Below are 13,120 nucleotides of genomic sequence, written 5' to 3' on the forward strand. Positions count from 1 at the left end.
TTTAAATAGAAGGGTATTCTGGTCCTAGCTGGGATAACTGTAGGGATCCACTCTAGCCAACCGGGAGGAGACTCAAAACCGGGGACCAGATCTAAGAACAGGTAAGTACATTCATTCACAGGTCTTGATTTATGTCAGCCTAGATGTTTCCAGTATTTGCCCATCTGAAGCTATAAAGAGTCTCACTCTGGGACTGAGGTCCTCTGCTGCTACACGATGCACTGCCCAGGGCCGCTCTGCTGTATGCCCAGCATACCAGACTGTGCTTGGTGTTACATTCTGGCCTACAGGTCCGAGAAAGACATAGTTCCACTACACAGAGACTGTCCCAGCTCGAGGCTTTTCTGGTAGCATCTAGACTGGCTCCAGCAGGGTACACAAAGTTAGTCAGCAGTTGGCACTGAAAAGTAATATTTACGAAATCATTTTTATAACCAGAAGGTATAGAAATGGTCTTGTTGAAGCTCCTCATTCTACATAAAAAGAAACCAAGGCTTAGAAAGGTGAAGAATTCTCCGAGGTACTGAGGTTTCACTGACAGATTCTGAAGTAAAACTAACATTTATCCAAGAATGCAGGCTCAACCCCCAGGCGCAGCGGGAGCAACACCAATGTGGGTTGTGTGGGGAAGCAAGGCTCACTGTGTGGGTTTTTTTTTGTTGTTTGTTTGTTTTAGATTTATTTATTTATTTATTTATTTATTTGAGAGCGAGAGAAAGAGCACAGATGGGGAAGGGCAGAAGGAAGAGGGAGAGGGAGAAACTAAGCAGACTCCGCACTGAGTATGGAGCCTGATGCCTGGCTCAGTCTCATGACCCTGAGGTCATGACCTGAGCCAAAACCAAGAGTTGAACACTTAACCCACTGAACCACCCAGGTGCCCCCTGTGTTTTCTTTCTTTCTTTCTTTTTCTTTTTTTCTTTTTAGAGGGAGAGAGAGAGCACAAGCAGGGGGAGTGGCAGGAAGAGCGAGAAGCAGGCTCCCCACTGAGGAGGGAGCCCGATGTGGGGCTCAATCCCAGGACCCTGAGATCATGACCTGAGCTGAAGGCAGATGCTTAACTGACTGAGCCACCCAGACATCCCATTCCCCTGTGTGTGTTTCTTTAGTTGGTCTAGAAGGACTGAGGATCTGGGACCTTGCTTCTGACCATCAGATCTCCCAGAAATACTATGAATATGCTTTCCAGATATATCAGGGGCTTAACTAGCTTAAACATAAAAGGACTTTAATGGGCCCCCAAGGCAAGACTTGATTCAATTAGGTCTGCCTAAATCAGATCTTTCTCCACCTCCCTCCCAAGTAACTGGAGTATGACAGCCAGCAGCTACTGGGTCCAAGTCCAAGTGGGAACATACCTCTTTGCCAGTGATCCTGCAAAAGTCTCATCGGCTAGGACCAGTATGCATGCCCTCCCAGAACCAATCACGGTAGCCTGAGGAGGAGTGGGGGGTCGGAGGTGAAATGATCTCCATCTGAGGCACAGAGTAGGAGGTAGTGCCCTGGTGAGAAGTTAAGATGAATGGCTACAACAACAAAGCCCAGCAGACCAGGTATTATTAGTACACATGGAGCAGATCAGGCTTTGTTGTAGCTGCTTTCAGAGTCACTGGACTCCCCAGCCTGCTGCAAAGCCCTGGCGACTCTTCTCTTCATCGTTTCTGTGCAAGCTGATGGGATCATGGCTTATTGGTGGCCCATTAAACAACAACAACAACAACAAACAAAACGAAACAAAACAAAACCTCTTCCAGCAAAGTGGCAGAATTATTACTGGGTGCATAAGTAGGAAGTGCATTTTATATTTCTGCTAAGAAAATGTATCTGCAAGATCACACCAAAATGATTTCCGGAGCATCTGTCATGCTTTCTTACTCAGTACCAGTAACGATTATGGGTTCACTGTGCAACCATTTTTGAGACCTTATGATAAAGGCTTGTCGTTGGTGCCATAATAAGGAACAAGACACAAGGCCTCCCTCAAGAAGTCTAGATGAGGAGACGAGCAAGTAAGCAAGCAGTTAAAATCTAGCTTTAATAATTTATAACAGGGTAACTGCAAGGAGCTCTGAGAGCCCTGAAGAAGGAGGCATGCATCTAACCCAGACCTAAGTATTGTGTGGAAACTTCAAGGGAGCTAAAACCTGAAGGTCGAACGGTGCAAGGTTGGCCAGACTGATGCTCTTGGCCAGACTAATGCTCTTGTCGACGTTCCTCATTCACACAACCAAGCCAGCCTGGGAGGGATGGGAAGAGTGCTGGGGGACCGGAAAGGACCTTAAGTGGTGAAGGAGGTCTGGGGAGAACAAGGCCTTCCAGGTAGACGGGCTCCTTGGTGCTTGGTGGTGGGAGCTGGAGTGATGGATAAACTAAGGGGCGAGGCAGGAAGAGAATACAGAAGCCAGACCAAGAAGAGCATGGTGGGCATATGGAGGTGCGTGGACTCCCTCTTAGGGCAGTGGGGAGCCACAGGGAGCAGGGATGAGATCATACTTTTCTTTGGTGTTCTCTCTGGCTGCAGTGTGAAGACCGGGGAGTACATTTGAAATAAAGAGATGCTCCATTCTACGGTGTAAGCAGGTGTCCAGACAGCAGGGTCAGCCTATTATCTAGATATCATATAGGTGTACTTTGGGGCTACCTTTTCCTAGATGGATAATAATTATTGATGGAAATCTCTGCCTCAGTGGGTCCTGCTCACTGCGTGCTGTGTGAACTTGGCTGGCTCACCAGAGTCTCAGAAAGTGGTGGCATAGCCTACTGATGTTGTAAGCCAGGAATCATCAGTGGCTGTAAGAAGTAGAAATGCAGGAGAATGAGAGAGAGAGAGAGGAGAGGGAGGGAGAGAGAGGTTGGGGAAGGGAGGGAGAGAAGGAGAGAGCGCTCTGGAGCTAGCTCCAAAGCCAGTGTTTAAAACTGCTTCCGTGGTGGGAAATGAAAAGTTTGCCCTGATTTTCTGGCAAATAGTGTTGGGAACTCGATGACCCTTCTTATTCTTAGCTTTCAGTGACCTCTGGAGATAAATGTGGTCAAATAAAACTGAGGTCTCCGGCTCCAACCCAGCCTCGCCAGGGATAGAGGTATCTTAAAAATAGCAGTAAAAGTTAGGACAAGTCTCCAGCTGCCCATTTGAGATGCATTCCCAGCATTTTTGGAGCAATGTTTGCTTCAGTCCTTTCACTGCTCTGGCAGGGCTGCTTCATAAACAGTCCGATGACGTCGGTCTGCGGGCAGGGGCAGTGGCTATTGACAGGGCAGAAGGGCTACCATGTCCTGGAGGGCGGATGGTGGCCCAGGCTCCTGGCTCCATTGGAAGGGAGCGGAGGGGCCGGCAGGGGAGGACCTGGCCAAGGATCTGGGGCCTGGAAACTGGGGAGCCTACTTGGGCATGGTCAACCCAATGGGCCTGCTGTGGGGGTGCTGAGCATCCTTGGGTGGTGCCTGCTGGGTTTCTCCGCAGGGCCTGAGTTCTTTCATATCCCCAGGTCACATGAAGAGTCTTTGAAGAGGATAGTTCTCTTCAGTGCATGGCTGTCTCTCATCTGCTCCTTGCTGAATCCAGAGGGAGAGTCAGCTTTTCCGGGCGTCGCCTTTCCTGATCTTTATCGACCCCTGGATTAACGTGGTTCTCATTAGTTCCTAATTGCCTGTACTGTTTTCCCTTGTTAAAGGCCAATTTCAGAAGGCAGTTTGAAGTAGCTCAGATGGTATGAAAATATTGTATGTAATGGTGTTTAGCATTAATATGACATTAATTTCCATTGGGACTATTAAAACAATTTTTTTAAACATACCACTGTTTGGAGTTGAGAAATGTATTTCCTAACTGATTCATAATGTAACTAAAACCTCATTTTTGGAAAAAGCCGTCCCTGATTGTTGATGACTAACTCCTCAGTTTGTTACTTTGGCACACTTCCTGCCTACGGCAATTTTGGATGATGATGAATTGTGGCAGATGTCCCTGTCCCTGTCACTGGCCACCCCTGCAAGTGAGGATGGGAGGGGGACATCTGAGCCAGGAGTCTCTCTTTCCCCTTCACACCTCAGTGTCCCCATCTATAAAAATGGGGACATGGAATGAATAATCTCTAAAGATTCTTTTCTGCTTCTTTCTTTAAAAAATTAATTATTTCATGATACATGTAACATACTAAAAACCCTAAACATTACGGGCAGCCTCTCTGACTGTCCCACGTCCACCCTACCCTCTGCCTGGTCCTAGGCACCTCCCCAACGGTACTCACGGCAAGGCATTTGTGCACGTCTTTCTCAGACTCTTCCGTGCGTTAACACCAAGTGAGCTCATAGAACCTTGAAGGGGTTTCATGGCTTTGTTTAAAATAATGAAATATATTTTGAATTAATGGGAACCTTATTTCTTTAGGTAGTGTATAAATTCAACTCCCTGTGATTCTTCATAGTGTTAGAACAATCTAGATATAATCTTGAAGTAATTTAAAGCTAAATTATAATAATGAGTTTTGTACCAGTTTCACTTACTGTATATGAGTCTGTCTCAGTTAACACTATAATTTTGCTCCTCAAAGCTTAGTATAAAAATGTGTTTGGGTCCCCCAAATATTGCCATTAATTATATCCTTTTGAAATTATGATTTTTTTTTATCATAAAAGCAATTCTGTATACATATGTATATATACAAAAGGAAAACACTTTCTTCATAGTCCTGACCCCAGTCATTCTCTCCCGGAAGAAACCATTGTATTTATTCTCTGTGGAAGCCTCCAGAGATCACAGTCACATGCATTGTCTTACTTAATTTTCACTGTGCTTTCCTTTAACATTTGATGTACATGCACGTGCATGCATGTACACGTTCATTTATTTGTGGTCGCTGGGAGAGAGCTGGAGCACTTCTGTGTGCTCAGCACGGAGATGCACGTTTTACTAGCTCCATTTTACAGATTCGAATGCTGAGGTTCAGAGATGAGAAACAGGTTACTCGGGGTCTTATAGCTTGTAAGTGACAGAGGCCACTCCCAGTGCACACTTGCTGTTTAGACACTCTAGTGGTTTTGTAATTGCAAACCTCTCATTATTACCAGACTCAAGGGCACTCTCAAAATTAATACTAAGGCTCAAAAGAATAAGGAGAGCTTTGGAGTGGTGAGGATGAGATCTAGGAATGGTTCCTAAAATCATACCTCTGAACTTAAATCCCAGCCAGCAGGTGCAGGAAGTGACCAGATGTGGGGGTTCACCCAGTGCTTCGCCACTCAGTGAGACTTTGGGAGAACCACACTCCCTCAACCAGGGAAAAGCATCTGGTTTTGGAAGGCCTTTGAGCTGCTGGGAATGGAGCAGAAGTTCTACCGCCCACTGGCCTGAGGCTTCCCTATTTTGTGCCGTTTACCTGGACGCAGATCCTGGGAGAAGACCCTGGCAGTTGTGGTGATGGCTGACTCTTTCTGATTCATATCAGCATGAGGGGAAGCTTGGAGCATCTGTGCCCAAGAGCTCAAAAATCCCCCTGGAATGCCAGGAGGCACTGGGAGCAGGGGTATATGTGCTCTGTCCTCTTCATAGGAGAGGTGTCAGCTACCTCCAGGCAAAGGAGAAAGAATAGCTACTGTTTATTGGGCATATATCTGATAGGTTGGGTGGTGTGCCACGTGCTCTTCATTGACATTTCCTCTTCATTACATCCCTGTAAGATGGAATGTTGAGGCCATTTTTTAGACCAGCACCTTGGCCATCAGAACATCGGGTAACTTTCTAGAGGACATAGAACCAAAGTGGTAGAGGTTGCATCAAGCCCTCACCTGGTGACTCCAAAGCCCATGCTTTTGCCAGTGCTGGGCACTGGGCTTAGAAGCTAAACACACCTGGCCGACAGCTCATGTGTCATGGTGGACACAATTAAGTTCATTGATCACTCGTCTTTTTTTTTTTTTTAAAGATTTTATTCATTTACTTGACAGAGAGCGAGCGAGAGAGAGAGGATGCACAAGCAGGGGGAGCAGCACAAGGAGAGGGAGAAGCAGATTCCCCACTGAGCGGGGAGCCCGACACAGGACTCGATCCCAGGACCCTGGGATCATGACCTGAGCCGAAGGCAGACGCTTAATTGACTGAGCCACCCAGGCACCCCGGTCACTCATCTTTTGTGGCCATTTCTAGTCTTAAAAATTATCTCTTTGTTTAAGTAGTGTCTTCTTGTTACTCAGTGAAAACATTTGCTAAGCTTGACTTCTTAAGATGACACTTGAAAAAAATGATGCAATCTGAACTTATATTGGAATGTAAACAACCAATCCTTTCCTGGTGGCAGAGGCTTGTGGGAATAATATTTTTCAAACTGTGAGTCATTGTTCATGAATGGGTTAGAAAATCACCTTAGTGGGTCAGGATCAGCATTTTAAAGATGAAAATAGGATAAGACAGGAGAGAATAGAATAAGAAAATATCGGGGCATCGCACACGGCAAGGGTGTGATTTTCATTTCAGTGACATACTTACATATGCATTAATGGAAAATGATCTCTTACTACTGTAGGTCACAGTTCTTTTTAAAAGTTAGCTTCAGAAAGGGAAAGATGAACAGACGCATAATTCATTAAATTGTGCGTTGTTCTTTTCTATGGATAGTTCGTCCTCTAGGTCCTACCAGAGCTACCTTTAGCCCATTGGCATGGGGGTGTTTTCAAGTAAAGCTTTCTGGAAATATCTATGTTACTCTTTCCCCAGATCTTTGATTCAATGGATGTGTTTGTTAAATTTTAAAAATGTTTTGGACACTCAGGGAGGGCAAAGGAACATCTCCAAAATCTGTGGTGTTAGTATCAGAGGTGGGACCAGAATTAGATTATTTATGGGTTCTTTTCAGACCAGGAAAAAAGAGGGGTGAGCAGTGGCCCCTAGAGCAAGGTCAGTGAGCAGCTGTTCCTTCATTGATGGAGCTAGAACACAAGGGAAACAGACTGGTTATAGCAGGAGGGATGGGGCTGGACCTGGGGAAGGGTGTCCTCATGGTACAGAGTGGGCAGATGTGTCACACCTGTCCTCCTGAGGTCTTGAGAAGAGTAGATAAATCCCCTTGGGGGACCATGGGGTCTTTTGGGGGGCAGCTGGAGGGCAGTGAGCCTGAGCTTTTTCCCACCCCAAGGTGTTCTTCTCCATTTAGCCATGCTCTCCCTCTCTCCTGTTAGCAAGCCTAATCTGGAGCTGGCCGTGCTTCTGTCCTCAGCCTTGGATGGATATGCTGAATCCCGTCATGTTTTGCTGGGCTGCAGTTAGCTTTGCTTTTCATCCGGATGTCAAAGCAAGCCTGCAACAGCTGTGATCAGCTGTTGGAAGGGGGAGGTGGGGAAGGGACAGCTCCTGGCTTCCTGCCCAACCCTAGTCGACTGCTTACTGTCCACGTCTGTTTGTCTCTTCCTGTTGTTGACTCTGTCGCTCTGCCTTTTTCTTTCTGTGTGCATCTCTTTTCCTCTTCCTCTTTTTTCCTTCTCTTCTTCCTGCATCTCTCTGTGGACAGTTGGAAGCCACCATGCTTTTACCCGGATCTTTTAGGGCAGCTGGCTCATTCTGGGTGGGGAAGGGACAGAAAGCACCCATTTTTTGGGCACCTGGGTGGCTCAGTCCATTAAGCATCCGACTCTTGATTTCAGCTCAGGTCATGATCTCAGGGTGGTGGGATCAAGCCTCACGTTGGGCTCCGCGCTCATTGGGGAGTCTCCTTGAGATTCTCTCTCTCCCTCTGCTCCTCCCTCTACTCTCTCTCTCAAGTAAGTAAATACATCTTAAAAATAAATCTTAAAAAAAACCCAAAACACCCATTTCTGAACCCCCCACCTCAAACTGCAGCTCTTGGCGAGGTGCTTTGTGACAATAGAGGAAAGGCCTGCCTTTAGCCAGACTGGGATTCTTGCCTTGACTCTAGTTCTTGCTGGCCATGAGAGAGACCTGGGCAAGTAACTGACCTTCCCTGAGCCTCAGTGTCCCCCTATATTCATTCTATCGGGATATCTGTGCCTGCTGGAAGATGCTATGGAGATTGAATGGGAAAGCTTCCAGAAAAGCTCCTTGCTCAGGGATTGGTGCGTATTGCATGTTCAGTGTAGGTCGTTTTCCTTGTTGGCCCCTCCTCAGACAGAGTCCCCACCCTGCCTTCCTCCGCAGCCAGGTGCCCCACTCCTTCACCCAGGGCTTGTTTTGCTTTGACTAAGCCTCAAAGATCTGTTGAATTCCATGGAGAAAACAGTTCCATGAAGGGTCATAATTCTTCTGGTACCAGCTCTTGTCACTTGTCCAGGCTTAGAAAAAACTGAGTCTGAGAAAATGAGCCTTTTTTGGGGGGGTGGCAGAGGGGGTGGGAGAGAGAGAATCTCAAGCAGGCTCCCTGCTGAGCCTGATGTGGGGCTTGATCTCAGGACCCTGAGAATCATGACCTGAGCCAAAATCAAGAGTCAGATGCTTAGCTGACTGAGCCACGCAGGTGCCCCCAAAATAAGCGGTTTTTAACATGAGTCGTCACAGAATGGGGGTGAAAAGGCAGCAGTGAGGAAAATCTCTCCATGGGTCTGAAAAAGAGGCGTGAGCTCATGTCAGACGCTGACATTTTGTTTCTTAAGCCACATGGACAGATCATAAGTGTGGTCAGTAGAAGAGGATACTGACCAACCATCACTATTACCACCATTCCCCCAAATTCACTCAGCCTTGAGCTTGGTTTGAGTCAGCCTTCCTTGGGGTGCAAGAATGAAGCCACCTCTATGGCCGTGGTCCCGAAGCAGCCAGCCAGGAAGGAAGCCTGGGGTTGTCTGCAGCCACCTGTGTCATCCCTGAGCCCAGGGGCTGCTGAGAGCTGTCCAAAGTTTCTGGGCATCTCCCTCCCCTCTTGAGCTCATGGCCAGTGGGGCCAACATGGACCACTGTGCTGGGCTCTTCTCATGATTCTTGGGCTTCTCTGGAAGAAGAATCCAGACACCAGAGGAAGCCGTGGGGGATGTTCAAGAGAGAGAGTAGGAAAAAGACATTTCCAGGCCAACACTGGGTTTTTTTTAGGACTTTGGTCCTTTTATTCCATGGACGCTTGTTGGTGGGGCTGTGAATTCCTCCCTCCCTGCTTCCTGCTATTTCCCAAGTCTGGGAGCCTGAGGCTTACCTGCTGCTCTGATCCTTGAGGATCAGAAGCACCCGCTTCTCTCCGTCTCTTCCCAGTCTTAACACCACATTCCTCTCTGGGCAGGTTTAAGGATTACCGAGAGCCGCCGTGGGCCCCGAACCCATATGAGTTTTCCAAACAGTACTGGGCCATTCTGTCTGCCCGTCTGGCTTTCGTCATCATCTTCCAGGTGAGTTGTTCAGATAAGGAATAGAATCTGGGCTGCAGGGGTAAAGACAGCCACGTCTCCTCTCCTGCCCCTCTGCCCCATGCTTTCAGGACACTGTGACACAGGGGTCTCTGCAAGTGGAGGAGGCAGGGAGCACTCTCAAGAGGACTTCCATTAATGGATGGATTTGCAGAAAGAGAATAGAATGCAGAGTAAGGTTACAAGAAGATGTGGGGTAAGATGCAGGGTGGAGACAGAGTCCCATTTAGACCTAAGACAAGAAAGGAAGCGAGAAGAGCAGTGGGGACCAAAGTCTCAACCCTACTGCAGACAAACAGAGCCCCGCCTGGTCTCCGCAGCTCAAGAAAGGGCTCGAGTTCTGAACCATTCTTCTAGCTCTCAGCTGGCTCCCTCCTTTGTTAGCATGCTCCGGCCCCTGAGACATCTGGTGGGGAGGGCTCCAGAGCCATCCGGCCATGCCTCCATGGATGAATAGCAAACTCGAGCCCCACGATCGCTATCTCTGACAATAGCCGTAGCTCGGGTTGCATGGCCGAGATCTGCGGGTGTGCGGCCCCAGGTCCCACTAGGGGTCCTGCTGCCCTTCAAGAGGGGCTGGAGTGCGAGCCCAGATCCTTTTCTCTTCCACTCCCTCAGGCTTTTGTATTCCTTGAAGGCAGATCTCTGGGGGGCTCTAAGATATCCTGGCCCGACCCTGGCCCAGGAAGTGGAGAAGCCCATCGGCTAGTCTTTCACCTAAAGAAGACAGCCATTCTTGCTCTGTGGAGATGGGGCGATGGATTTGAAAAGCTGCTCCCCCCTGCAGGCGTCCCCTGGCTTTCTCACAGGGCACATGGAACACTTGTTATGTTAACACTGTGAAAGTTGGTTTAAGAGGAGAGTGTGGCTTGAAGCTGCTCTAGAGCATGAAAGGCACCCAGGAGCCTCTGGACGCAGCAGCTGGTCCGCTGGCCCTCCCCGGGGCCCCTAGGTGTGGGGGAGGGTCAAGGTCAAGGTGGGAATAGGTTTAGAGCCTGGAAGACAGCCGTGCCCTAGAGATCTCGTCTGGGGCTCCGTCGCTGTCCCGGATCTCAGAGTGCACGTGTGCCTGGAGGGCAGAGAATGCCCCAGCTCGGGGGGCGAACTGGGTGGGAACCGGGCTATGAAGGGAGCTGCCATGTACCGGGCTGAGCTGGCGCTGTTGTGAGGTATTCGCCACTTCAGTGGGAAGTGCTGCAGGAATGTTTGCAAGCGCAGGGGTGGGGCTCAGCAGGTGGAAGAAGGAAGCCAGTTACCAGCGTGCACAGAAGCTGAGAATGGAGAAGGGGCAGCTGCAGGCAGGGGCCCTAGATGGGCTGGTGTGGCCTGTTCAGCGGGATGGGAGAGAGAGCGGGATCGGGTGAGGGCGAGGTTGGCTGAGGCCAGAAGTCAGGGCAGAAACCAAAGGTCCATCTCTGACCTGGAGGACTGAGGGCGGGCTGGAAGCCAGAGAGGAGCAGCGGGCTCGGGGGGAGCTCTGGGGGGGCCAGCGGGCCCTGTGCCCACTTCCCAGGGAGCGCTGGAGCAGGGCGCCTGCGGGCTGAGAGGCCGGGCAGGAAGGACAGGAGGAGGCCAGCAACAGCCCCGCCCCGTGTGAGGCACTGACTGGTGTCATCCTCACAACAGCTCGGGGGACAGGTACTTATTTAACTGCTCCACTTTCTATATGGGGATGCACCTCTGCCCGCCAGCTCGGGGCACCTGCTAGAAAGTAGCAGAGCCAGAAGGGCACGGCGGTGTCCTGCTCCTGGGTCTGTCCTTGCCACCGCCCCCCCCTCGGCGCCACACCGCCCGCCCCACTCTGATGGGCAAGGGTGACTGTCGGGGGGAAGCCCTGGTGTCCCACTGGGCCGGGCCTCTCCTCTCAACCCCTCTCCCTGGCTTTTGGCAGAACCTCGTGATGTTCCTGAGTGTCCTTGTGGACTGGATGATTCCCGACATCCCCACGGACATCAGCGACCAGATCAAGAAAGAGAAGGGCTTGTTGGTGGACTTCTTCCTGAAAGAGGAGCATGAGAAACTCAAGCTGACGGACGAGCCGGCCCAGAGGAGCCTGGGAGGGGGGCGGCGCAGCACGAGCCGGGCGCCCAGCTCAGCACCCTCGGGCCGGAGCCAGCCGGGCAGCATCGCGTCCTCTGGTTCTCAGCACACAAACGTGTGAGTGAGCCAGCCCCGCTTGGGGGCCGCCGCAGCAGCCAGGGACCTCACAGAGAGCGGCTGTGCACCTGCTCGGGCCTCCTGGTCCACGTCTGCCAGGGTCCAGCCTGCCGGGGTCTTGGCAAGGTGTGCGTGTGCAGAGAGAGAGAGAGGCTAGAGCGAGCGAGAGAATGAGCACAGGCAGGAAGAGAAATGGGGCTGCTTCTCAGAAACTTCAAGCTTAAGTTTCTTTTAGGTCCTCTTTGTATCCTTCTGGGGGCTTGGGACCCTATTTTGAGTCACTTGGTGAAAGAACTGGGCATCTCTACCCCCGGGCTCCCAGGCACCATGAGCCTTCCCTGCATTCCCTCGGGTGTCCTCTCTCAGGTGGCCACAGGCTGGGAGAGAAGTGAGCCCCCATCCTGAGGGATCCTTCACCCCTTCCCACCATCTCCCTGAGCAGACCCCTCTGAGTCTTTGCAGCCGGGGCTGCACCACTGGGTGCAAATTAAGTCACAGGGCTGATTGCTGTGGCCACTGGACTTGATGGTGAGTGGCAGAGGTCCAAACCCGGGCTTGTCTCCAGTTCATGTTACAGGGATGCTTTGAGCTTGTGCAACTAACCATCACTTAACGCAGGTTCAGATCTAAAGTAATAAAATAAATGGAAACTTTCTTTATAAAGATACGTCTCCTTGTCTTTTTTTTTTTTAAGATTTTATTTATTTATTTGAGAGAGAGACAGAGACAGTAAGAGAGATCGGGAGTATGGAGGAGAGGGAGAAGCAGGCCCCCCACTGAGCAGGGAGCCCGATGTGGGACTCGATCCCAGAACCCCGGGATCATGACCTGAGCCGAAAGCAGACGCTGACCCAACTGAGCCACCCAGGTGTCCCTGTCTCCTTGTCTTTGAGTCTCTTGCTTTCTGTCGCTTCTGACCAATATTTATTGAGCACCTACTACATCCCAGATGCTGTTCTCAGATGAGAGATACAGCAGAGTCCAAGAGAGATCTCTGCCTCATGGAACTTCCTTTCTGCGGAGAGACAGACAAGAAGCTGATGAATGTTTAGGATTTCAGCTAGTAAATAGGGGCTAAGGAGAAATACAAGGGAGAAGGGAAATGTGAAAGCAGGAGAGGTAAGGGGCTTACCATTTTACATATGAATTAATGACAAGCCCAAGATGGTTCAAAAGTTACATCTTTGAACCTTGGGGGTGGGGGGTGAGATTTTCAAGTATGGTCGGAAGCGAAGACCAAACATCGTTTGTCATTGTCTTTCACACACCCCACCTGCTATGCAGAAACCAGTTACATGGTCCTGTTCCTTGGGACCCGGCCCTAGTCCAACTCAGTGTCTGGATGGAAGCTTCGAGGAGGGCCACGCTCCAGAGGAGAGCTGAGTGTTCTCAGGTTTCAGCACACCTGGTGATCTCAGGGCCCATGGGTGCTGGGCTGGTCATCCTTGCTGCTCCCTGTGGCTTCTGTTGCCTCCTGGCCACGTGCAAGGTGGCGCTGCCGCCAGCTCTTGCTCTGGAAAGTGGTCCCTTCTTTTATGGGGACACCAGGGCACAGCTTTAGTGGGGGCAGCAGACAAGGCTGTCCCACGCTGCTCACGTACCGGTAGTCCTACGGTACACTTTAACC

General features: G+C 50.2%; 1 protein-coding gene across 1 annotated transcript in view; it reads left to right on the forward strand.

Moving 5' to 3' along the window:
* Positions 1-12,085, forward strand: part of ANO2 (anoctamin 2) — a 361,482-nt gene extending 349,397 nt beyond the window's left edge. Inside the window, exons 26-27 of the mRNA XM_035027854.1 lie at positions 9,213-9,318; positions 11,228-12,085. Of these exons, the coding sequence (XP_034883745.1) occupies positions 9,213-9,318; positions 11,228-11,497 (376 nt within the window). The 3' untranslated portion in view covers positions 11,498-12,085. The remainder of the gene's footprint in view (positions 1-9,212; positions 9,319-11,227) is intronic.
* The last annotated feature ends 1,035 nt before the right edge of the window (positions 12,086-13,120 follow it).

This window comes from Mirounga leonina, unplaced genomic scaffold (genome assembly GCF_011800145.1).
Source record: "Mirounga leonina isolate KUSES-001 unplaced genomic scaffold, KU_Mleo_1.0 Mir_201, whole genome shotgun sequence".
NCBI lineage: Eukaryota > Metazoa > Chordata > Mammalia > Carnivora > Phocidae > Mirounga > Mirounga leonina.